General features: G+C 47.3%; 1 protein-coding gene across 2 annotated transcripts in view; it reads left to right on the top strand.

The window, feature by feature from the left end:
* The window catches only part of Aven (apoptosis and caspase activation inhibitor), a 52338-nt gene that overhangs the window by 34807 nt on the left and 6391 nt on the right, over positions 1-11140 (top strand). The window contains exon 1 of one of the 2 annotated variants that reach the window (XM_070005711.1): positions 8136-8241. The exons of the other annotated variant lie outside the window; for it this stretch is intronic. Coding sequence (XP_069861812.1) covers positions 8211-8241 — 31 coding nt within the window. The 5' untranslated portion in view covers positions 8136-8210. Of the gene's footprint in view, positions 1-8135; positions 8242-11140 lie in introns of those variants that run through there. 2 annotated transcript variants of the gene reach the window in all.

Genomic DNA, 11140 nt, shown 5'->3' on the forward strand with positions numbered 1-11140 from the left:
TGTCACATTCTGTGGTTCATTCATGTTGGAGCATATGACAGATTTCTTCCCTTTTTAAGACTTAAGTAATACTCCACTGTATTGTGACTTCACATTTTGTTTATTCACCAGTCAACAGATAGTTGGGTTGCTTCTTCATCTTGGGTGTTGGGAACAGTACCGCTTTGGACATGTGTCTAAATGTTATGTGGAGACTCGGCTTTCAATGCCTCTGGGTGTGTGCCCAGGTATAGGATTTCTGGACCATATGGTAGTTTTAGTTTTGGATTTTCTGAGGAAATTCCTTATTGTTTCCCATGGCAAATGTGCCATTTTACAATTCCAGATTTTCCACATAACTTACCAACACTCAAAGATTGTCATTTTTCTGCTAAGTAAGTGAGTTGTGGTATTGAATCTACATTTTCATTGCATTTCAAAGGTAAAACAGAAGACTTGAAGTTAACTTGAGTTTGGGGGCTGATTTTCTAATAAAAATAGTTCTTCAGTGGAGCTTTTGAGAAGTTTTTTGGCTGTGGGGCCTGAACTCTGGGCCTGGGCGCTGTCCCTCAGCTCTTCAGCTCAAGGCTAGCGCTCTACCACTTGAACCACAGCGCCACTTCCAGCTTTTTCTGCTTATGTGGTGCTGAAGAATCGAACCCAGGGCCTCATGCATGCAAGGCAAGCGCTGTACCACTGAGCCACCTTCCTAACTTTTGAGAAGTTCATAACTCAGAATCATCAGAATAACATGTACATACCATAAACATAAACACCTTCTTTCCAACTGGACCCTTGGCTTTTGCTTGTAACCCTAGCTACTTGGGAGGCTAAGAATGGGAGAATTAATTTGATTTGAGGACACATTTGTGGGACCCATTCTCTCTCTTTCCCTCCCTCCCTCCCTCTCTTCCTAGTATTGAGGTTTGAACGCAGGGCCTTGTGCTTGCCAGGCAAGATGTGTATAAACTGTCAATCTAGGTACAGCAGAAAGCCTAAAGTAGGTGGATTGTGGTCCACGTGGGCTATGGCAGGAAGTGAGAAGCAATCTCAAAAGTGATCTGTGCAAAAGAGGCCACTCAGAGCCCCCCACCATGTCCTCTCTGAGCACAGTGCTACTCCCGTAGTGTGGAGCAAGAGCCGGGGATGGGAAGAGGCCCTGCTTTCTGTAATCTCACCGTGGCGTGACCTGTGGGAGGAGTCTCGGTGCCGGGAGCTCTCGTGGTGAGAGAGGAACTTCTCTGTGTTCTTCGCTCACATGCTGTTTGTCATGTCTATCTCAGACTGGCAGGGCCAGTCATTTTCCAACCATTTGAATAGGATCCAAGTAAGAAGTGCGGTTGTCTCGGGAATTCTCCTGTTTTCCTAGTAACTAATAACATCTGTGGGTGCAGACCTTTCTTGGGAATCTGGTGCTCATTCTCTGAGTGCATACAGAGCCGACCGAATTCCCTGTGGCTTCTCAGTGTGAGTCCACTGGTGGATGTGGAGATTCTCAACTATCTTGGGTTTGGACGTTGTAAGCCTGTCCAACTTGGGTATGTATTGTCTGTGAAGCAGTGAATATTATCGAGGGATCACAGGTTCTCAGGACACATTTGTGTTGGCAGAGGGAGCTTCCTGGTAGAGGTGTTGCTCTTAGTGAGTGATCTGCATCTCAGAATCATCACAGCGCTTGCAGATTCTCATGTTTCTGTTCTGGAATCTGTCCACGTGGACCTCATGGAAAATACTTCTTGATGTCCCTCACTGCTCTTGGGCTAACTCTTGTTGAAGTGTTGACTTTGCCAAGTGAGTATGAAGAGTCTGGGTGTTTTACCCTTTCCTCGGTCTCTTTCCTTTCAGGAAGCATAGTTTTGCTATGATGCGCTATTTTCTGTTGCAGATTTGCTGTGCTGCTAGCCAGGAGAAAAGGGGGTCTTTTGCCTGCTGCTTACTCTGAATTCTTGTGACCAAGCTCTTTATTATGAAAGAAAAGATGAAATAAGATAATTAAAATTGATCACATGGTTTTTAGTGAGCAAAGATATTCAATATAGTTTCTTTTGGCAAATAAAAAGGTGTCAAGGAAATTAAGGTTCCTTTAATTAGATGGTAATGCACCAACTGAAATATCCTCAAAATGAATCAATACCAATGATCTTATAAACGGGCTTACTGTTTGAATTTCAGTTCTGGCCTCTTAAGGAGGGCAATATTTTGGGATCCATACTTTGAGTAATTCCCTCCTTGTTTCACCTGCCTGTCATTTTTTTGTCATTGTGAGAGAAAGAAGAAAGAAAAAGTGCCTACAGGAAGTTGTAACTTTGGTTTCTTTCATGGAATCTGCTGGAGGAAGGAGGGGATGTTTAAAAATCATGGTACCATGTACCCATCCACCAGGCCTCAGCCTTAACATAGAAGCAGATCCATTCACTCTGAAGTTCATGTGTAACAGGATAGCCTTGTCTAGTCTTATTTTTTGGATTCACTGTGACTTGCTCCTAGTGTTTTTACTTCACATTTTTAAGTAGTTATTCAAGGAGTTTTAATTCCACAAGTCACCCTACTGTTAACATGTTGAGTAACAAAGCATGAGCCTGGGACCTGGGTTCATGATGGTAAACCTAGCTACTCAGAGAATGAGGTGTGAGGATTAGAGTTCAGCTAGCCAAAGCAGAAGTCGGCAAGACTTCGTCTTCAGTTAATACGACAGGAAGAAAGCAAAAGGAAAAGCTGGACTGGAGGTACAGCTCAAGTAGGAGAGGTAAGAAAGCTCTCTTTAAGGACCAGTGAAGTTATGTGTGCATGTGCATGACTGCACACATGTGTGTTTGTGTTTTTCTTTTTTTTTGGTGCTGGTCATGGGGTTTGAACTCAGGGCCTGAGTGCTGTCTCTGAGCTTTTTTGCTTAAGGCTAGTGTTCTTCCACATGAGTTTACAGCTTTTTGGTGGACTCTCCAGCCCAGACTAGCTTTGAACTTGGGTTCTCAGATCTCAGCCTCTTGAGTGGCTACGATTACAGATGTAAGCATGGCATCCAGCTACCGGTGTATATGAAGCATACGACACATGGTGACTTTGTCACACACATCTGTTCAACCCTTTGTTCTCATCCCATCGCCCTCTGGAGTGATATTGTCACAGTAGACACAGAACAGTGCTCTGCTTCTTGTCTTACATGATTGGCCATCGAGATGCTGTTAGGAGTCAGGTCTTTATCTCCTAATAAAACTGTCTCAATCTAGAAACATAGATCTGCTTACTTCTGGAAGACTAAGACAAAGGTCAGAGAAAGATGGCAGAAGATGGTTTGTGAAATGTTTGGAAAACATTTTTTCCTTGCTGCTTGAGAGACTTCCTAGGTCATGTGAGAGCAGTTTCCCAGTGGGTACATCAGATACTAGTGCATTCATTGGGCTCTGGGTGTGTCTAAAGACCAGGAGTGTCTTCAGTAGAACCACACATGCTTGGATTTCATCGGTCTGTATTGTACACTTGTTCAGTTCCATACATAGGCTCACATTTGCATATTCCCGCAGACATGTGAGGATTAGGCTGCTCTACTTTGCTGTGTGTTCGGGACACTATGTCTTCCATTTATCACCTGCTGCTAATGTTCAGCAGCAAAATTAAATTGACATTTGTTAAAGAACATTTTATCTGTCTTTGAAAAGGGTAGTAAAGAATAATTAGTCATAGTAAGGACTTTTTTTTTCAATTTTGTGTGCAAATTTAGGTTGCTTGCTGAAACATTCTAATTTTGCGATAGTGATAGAGAATTCCTGATTTGTTTAAGTGGTTTAAATCTGCAAGCTCTTTGCAGCATCTGGATCTAGCAGCCTTGCAAACTGGCCTTCTTTGCATGGGTAACTCGAAGCTGTCCCAGCACCAGTCCCCCGCCTTGGACTCAGAAGTAGGCCCCAGTTCTGCTGGTGAAAGGCCATGAAGTGTGGACACCTGCCGAAAATAATTATTCTCAGTGTCCGACAGAGAATGCTGATCATCATGATGCCTTCAAAAGTATTAGTGTGCCATTTTGTGCATGAGAGATGGGGGCGGGAGGAGGGGCGTCCGGTGGGGGAGGGCATGCCGCCCTCTCCGTCCATCGGGCCTCCCACAGTGTCCTGCAGGACTGACTCTTGGCCACCCTGTGTCTCTTCCTGTGAAGTGAGAAAGGGCCTTGGGTGGCTGGACATTTCACAGGGGAGCTGTCCTTGCTTTGCTCCTGCTGGTTGTGAAGTCCATGCAGACGCTTGCCCTGTCGTGGTGGGAGGGAGAGCCTGGAGGGCCTCTCGAGGGTCCTCACCAGACAACGCTGGACGCTGGACGCACCGGCCTCAACCCACCTGGCTGGTTTGTTTGACTATGCTTGCTCTGTATTTTCTTTTTTTTTTTTTTTTTTTTTTTGGTTTCTCCTTTCCAGCAAGTGGTTTTGAGACAGACATCTTACTAGATGTTTGGCAAAGTTCACAACCCCCTTACAGCTTCCCACGTTGTTCATTTCTAATGCTTGGGAAGCCCCCTGTGGGCAGAGCTCAGAGAGGTGGAAGGAAGAAGTTCCTCACACAGATACTGGGGGACCCCAGGCATGTTCCGTTTCATCTGACTTCCATTACAAACAAATGTTCTAGCACTTAAAAATAGTCTACATGCAAAGCTGCATTTGTTTTTAATTGTTAATAAACAAAAGAGCTTATAATTGTATCTGTTTGATATATTACAGTATTTTTAGCTCTAATTTTTGCTGTCTTTGGGTCGGTTCTGGGGCTTGAACTCAGGCCCTGGGCCCTGACGCTGAGCTAATTTGCTCAAGGCTAGCACTGTTAGCTCCACTTCTGGCTTTTTTGGTAGTTTATTAGAGATAAATCTTACAGACTTTCCTGCTGGGCTGGCTTCAAAGCCTGATTGATCCTCATATCTCAGCCTCCTGAGTTAAAGTTGTTCTGATATTAGATATTCAGATGATTTTAGCTGATAGCACAGAGGGAGCAGAATGTCTCCCACTTGCATGGGTGGCTTAGCTCTGAGGAGCGTGTGCTGACCGTGCCTGTAGTAGGAAGCCTTATGGCTGGACAGCTTCTTTCCTGCATCATTAGTGCTCACTGGTGGTGAGGCCATTTCTCTAAACTCAGACCATGACAGAGCAGTAGGTAACCCTGTCACTATCAGTGAGCCAGCTTTTACTTGAGTGTGCTCACATTCTTTGTGTTTTCTCTGTTTGGTTCACTTTTTCTCTTTTTTCTTGCTTTCTGGCCCGTGGTTTAATTTTCCTTGTCTTTAAGGACCACAGCCACAGAAAATCCACTTGACTTTCAAATGTGAGCACATGGTTTTTTCCTGCACATATTCCTGAGAAAGAGTTCTGTAAAATCACGGCTAGAATGAAACCACTGAGAATGTCTACCCGCACTCCAGTACACACACACATACATACAACAAGTAACACGTACACACACACAGCACAGACAAAACCAAAGTCTAGTGTATGTGGGAGGTGTTGGAGGCACATCCCAAGTGGAGGTGATCAAGACTGCTGCGGTTGTTTCTTAAAGTACTAGATACTGCAGTGGGTCTCTGAAGCAGCTTCAAAGCCAGCAAGATCATGGCGGGGGGCAGGGCAGGGGATGGCCCTGTCTCCATCACTGTGGGATGGTCCTGTCTCCGTCACTGTGGGATGGTCCCGTCTCCGTCACTGTGGGGATAGTCCTGTCTCCGTCACTGTGGGATGGCCCCGTCTCCGTCACTGTGGGATGGTCCTGTCTCCGTCACTGTGGGATGGTCCTGTCTCCGTCACTGTGGGATGGTCCTGTCTCCGTCACTGTGGGATGGTCCTGTCTCCATCACTGTGGGATAGTCCTGTCTCCGTCACTGTGGGATGGTCCTGTCTCCGTCACTGTAGGATGGTCCTGTCTCCATCACTGTGGGATGGTCCTGTCTCCGTCACTGTGGGATGGTCCCGTCTCCGTCACTGTGGGATGGTCCTGTCTCCGTCACTGTGGGATGGTCCCGTCTCCGTCACTGTGGGATGGTCCCGTCTCCGTCACTGTGGGATGGTCCCGTCTCCGTCACTGTGGGATGGTCCTGTCTCCGTCACTGTGGGATGGTCCTGTCTCCATCAGTGTGGGATGGTCCCGTCTCCGTCACTGTGGGATGGCACTGTCTCCGTCACTGTGGGATGGCACTGTCTCCATCACTGTGGGATGGTCCTGTCTCCGTCACTGTGGGATAGTCCCGTCTCCGTCACTGTGGGATGGTCTCGTCTCCATCACTGTGGGATGGTCCCGTCTCCGTCACTGTGGGATGGCACTGTCTCCGTCACTGTGGGATGGCACTGTCTCCGTCACTGTGGGATGGTCCCGTCTCCGTCACTGTGGGATAGTCCCGTCTCCGTCACTGTGGGATGGTCTCGTCTCCATCACTGTGGGATGGTCCCGTCTCCGTCACTGTGGGATGGCACTGTCTCCGTCACTGTGGGATGGTCCCGTCTCCGTCACTGTGGGATGGTCCTGTCTCCGTCACTGTGGGATGGTCCTGTCTCTGTCACTGTGGGATGGTCCCGTCTCCATCACTGTGGGGATGGTCCCGTCACCGTCACTGTGGGATGGCTCTGTCTCCGTCACTGTGGGATGGTCCTGTCTCCATCACTGTGGGATGGTCTTGTCTCTGTCACTGTGGGGGGTGGTCCTGCTTTGTGTCTCAGTTCTGTCACTCTGGAGAGTGGCTGCTGCCATCTTCTCCGCCTGGTCCCTTCCATACCTTGTGGTAGTCTCCTATGGGCCACGCCCCGATCCTGCTGTTTTTGAATAGCTGATTTGTACATAGTAAACATAGTAAACAAAACCTCTGTGTCCAGGGAAACTCAAGTGGGGAACCTAGCAAACACAAAAGCTCTGAGTTCAATCCCAGTTCTGCCAAAACCAAAAATAGAAGATACAGCCACAGTAGAATTATATTCACTCTCATAAAGGAACACATTCTCACGCTGAAGCATAGAGTGACCCAAGAAAGTCCGCGTTAGGTGTCTATATACCTGCATAATTTGTTGTAAACTTGTTACCACTACCTCAGTGCTGTATTTTAGGCTTTAAAGTAATGAGAGAGACATTATTTTTGTGATTCGGTGTTCCCTTTTCCACACGAGGCATGGAGATCTCAGGAATGAATGTGCTTTGTGGAGAGATGACCTTCCAGATCCCAGAGGCTCCCAGGGACACATTTCCTATAGAACAATGATAAGTACCGAGAAGAGGGCTGAGAGGCCGGCGGAGGTGGAGGGCTTAGCTTTCAGTGCAGCCGCCATGCAGGACCAGACCCATGAATAGCTGTGACCTTGGCATTCTCACTGAATTCAGCGGAAATGCTGTCATTTAATTCTCTTTTCTGTGTCCTTAACAGCACATGACTTGTAATTGTGTGTAGAACACAGCCAAGCTGTGATTTGAAGGTCCTTAGTTTTTACAAGATTGAGTCATTATGTGCTCTTGGAACATACTTTGGGAGAGATGAATTTCCTAGGAGAATACTTTTTTCTGCAAGTTACTTTACTAAATTTCATTTGGCAGCTCACAAGTCAGCAATAAGAAAGGTTCAGTTGAGCAAATAAGCAAATACTTGGAATCCATGTTGCATTTTCAAGGGAACTCTTCTACAGATGAATGAGTCTGTGAAACATGGCAAGGTGTTGCCCTCTCTAGCTCTATACCATGTGGTCTCCATGGGTGGAGGAAACTGGGCTTGCGCACCGTGACTGCCGGCGTGCAGAGGGAAAGGGAGTGGGCTTCCGTGGGAGGCATCGCGGTGGCCCCGGACATCAGCTGAGCTGTGAAGGATTAGATGGGTCCAGTCTGTCCGTGGGGGAGGACAGTTTCATTCGTACGCCCTCCTCATTAGAGGTTCTGTTGTCCAGATCTTTGTTCACGCCTTGGATCCTCCTTTGACCGACACCACGTACAGATCGGTTCTAGGGTTTTACTGCAGCCTTGTCTGTCTGAAGGTTGATCCTAGACTCCACCCTCATCTTGGGGTGCAGTGGCCTTTTGGAGAGGATTATCTGAGATAGTTTACTAGATTGTCACCTGCTATTTCAGGGCACACAGCCAGGTTCTACATTCCAGAACATTGTTAGCACCTTCTCTCATAAAGCCTAGAACCTAAACACTAGGTACCAGGGTGTAGCTGGCTTTCCCTTCCACCAAACCGGTGCCCACGAGGGGCGCATCCTCCTGTGGGAAGCTGGGTGTGGACACTTGATGCTCAGGGGCCTGGGGGGCCCCACGGCTGGTGAGGAAGCTTCCTGCGCACAGCATGAGACTCCCTCACCCGTGTTCTTGTCAACGTTATGTCGGTCTCCCCGGGCTTGCCCCGGGCAACCATTGAGGTGGAGGACATCCTCAACTCTGGTTGTCAGGACCCTGCACCCAGGCAGGCGGAGAGCTCGAGCCATCCATGCCTCCTGGGGGAGAATGGCCCGGAAGGAGGCCAGTTGCAGCGGTTGGGTGGTCTCTGCTGCTGCTGGTGTGCACTGGCCCAGGCAGTGTGCACAGACTGGCTCCTGTCTCTGTCTGTGCTCTGCTTGGAAGTCCACGGGAGGCTCTGCGGTTTCATTGCTGCTTTGGGCTGGCTCAGCTCCATTTTGATGGTGGTGCTGAAGGCTCCTCTAGAAGTGAAAGCTGCTAGTTTCGCTCACAGGCTTTTTGTAAGCCAGAGGTGTCTGTGGAATTGTAGCACAGCTGAGCCCTGGGCCTCTGACTTCTGGACGTTATATAGTGAGTAGGTTGGAGTGTCTTCTCTCTCACCAACACTACTTAACACACTTTAGATAGCAGTGTAGCATGATTTAATTGCCCTAAAGTGTTCTCCTAAAAGGAGAAATTTTTTTTTTTTTGGTCCGGTTGTGGGGCCTGAACTCTGGGCCTGGGTGCTATCCCTCAGCTCTTCAGCTCAAGGCTAGCACTCTACTACTTGAGCCACAGCACCACTTCCAGCTTTTTCCTTTTTGCTTATGTGGTGCTGAGGAATCGAACCCAGGGCCTCAGGCATGCAAGGCAAGCGCTCTACCACTGAGCCAACTTCCCAGCCCCCTAAAAGGAGAAATTCTTAATTTCTTAGTTTTTCATGTTTACAGACGTTGTCCACGTATCAAATGTCGGAATACTAAATGTGTTTTTGTTGTGGAGAACTCACACAAGTCTAGCAGAGTGTGGGGGAGATGGTTTTTGGTCAGCCAGTGACTGATTTATTGGTACAGTACTGGGTGCTGGCAGCGGTGTATGTGGCACATGCAGTTGTATTGGCATGTCCTTGAGCCCCTCTGGAGCCTTCCAGAGTTAGTGTACCCCAAAGCTCCCTGGCCCTTAAGAGAATTGGCCATTTCTCTGGATTGCCTTACCTCTTGTTTGGTTCTGTTCCAAAAGTAACATGTGCTTGTTGTCTTCAAAGGAAAATGAAACTTTCTGTATTCTGTAGAAAGGAAAAGTCTCCTTCACTTCACCCGCAGTGAGATACTCAGCTTAAAATTGCACTTTGTCTTGACTCCTTTTAGTGCATCAATTCGTATTTTGTGTACATATATGAATTTCATATATATCTTTTTTTTTTTTTTGGTGGGTCATGGGGCTTGAACTCTGGGCCTGGGCGCTGTCCCTCAGCTCTTCAGCTCAAGGCTAGCGCTCTACCGCTTGAGCCACAGCGCCACTTCCAGTTTTCTAGTGGTTTATTGGAGATAAGAGTCTCATGGACTTTCCTTGCCCAGGCTGGCTTTGAACCGTGATCCTCAGATCTCAGCCTCCTGAGCTCTCGTGTGAGGAGATTGTGTGTGGTCTCTTAAGTGGTAGAGGGAGGAAGAGAGTGTGTTTTCATAGACTGAGCAGTGATGACTTTGAGTACACAGGGGTGGTGAGTGCAGTGACGGTTCAGATATCACCAAGCTGAAGAAGGTGTCCAGTGGTGGTGCATAGCCACACATCTGACGGTGTGCTCTCGGGTGACGGTACACACCACACATCTGACGGTGTGCTCTCGGGTGACGGTACACACCACACATCTGACGGTGTGCTCTCGGGTGACGGTACACACCACACATCTGACGGTGTGCTCTCGGGTGACGGTACACACCACACATCTGACGGTGTGCTCTCGGGTGACAGTACACACCACACATCTGACAGTGTGCTCTCGGGTGACAGTACATACCACACATCTGATGGTGTGCTCTCGGGTGACGGTACACACCCGCATATCTGCCGACGGTGTGTTCTCGGGTGACGGTACACACCACACATCTGGTGGCATGCTGCCCGAGTGTCCTGTTTGGGAAATGCGCCATTCTTTCTGCTCATGTTACTGTGTTGTGGGGAAAGAATTCTGGATGATAATGTGTTGTAGGACCTCTGTTTCTAAGGGTCATAGTTTTGACAAATACTGAGTAGCTGGGATTCCAGGCGTGAGCCACAGGCACCCGGCTATCTTTCATTTTTAAAGGAGCTCTGTACTGATTTTTGCAATGGAAGTATGGTATATAATGGTCCCTTTTCCCTCACCCCCTCCCTCTTTACCAGCATTGCTGTTTCTTAGCTACGGCCTCTCTGACTTACATTTCCTTTGTGGCTAGGGATGTTGAACATTTCTTCATGTATCTCTTGGCCATTTGTAATTCTTGAGAACTACCTGTTCAGTTTGTTTGCTAAATTATTAATTGGATTATTCTTGTTTAGTTTTTAAATTTTGTATATATTCTTGTTATGAATCCTTTATCTGATGAATATCTGGGAAAGATTTTCTCCCATTCTATAATCTGTCTCCGTTCTGGTCACTTAATTGCTTTGCAGAAGCTTTGTACTTTAAGTCAATCCCATTTGTCAATTATTACCTATTTCCTGAGCTTTTAGTGTCTTATTCCCGTATCTCTCACCCAAGCCTTTGTCTTCAAGTGTTTTCTGATAGTACCAAAGTTTCAGGTCTCACATTAAGGTCTTTGAGCTACTTTGAACTGATGTTTGCTTGAGGGTCTAGTTTCAACCTTCTAGAGATGGTGGAGATTGATTGAGCCTTTGTCAATGATGGGTAGCTATAGCTTAGGGCTTATTTCTAGGTCTTCTTTTCTATTTCATTGGTACATAGGCCTAGTTTGTATGTGTGAGTGAATGCATGTGCCAATGTGGAGCTTGAGCTCAGGTCCTCA

The sequence above is a fragment of the Dipodomys merriami genome, unplaced genomic scaffold, assembly GCF_024711535.1.
Source record: "Dipodomys merriami isolate MVZ:Mamm:240054 unplaced genomic scaffold, mDipMer1.0.p SCAF_69, whole genome shotgun sequence".
Taxonomy (NCBI): domain Eukaryota; kingdom Metazoa; phylum Chordata; class Mammalia; order Rodentia; family Heteromyidae; genus Dipodomys; species Dipodomys merriami.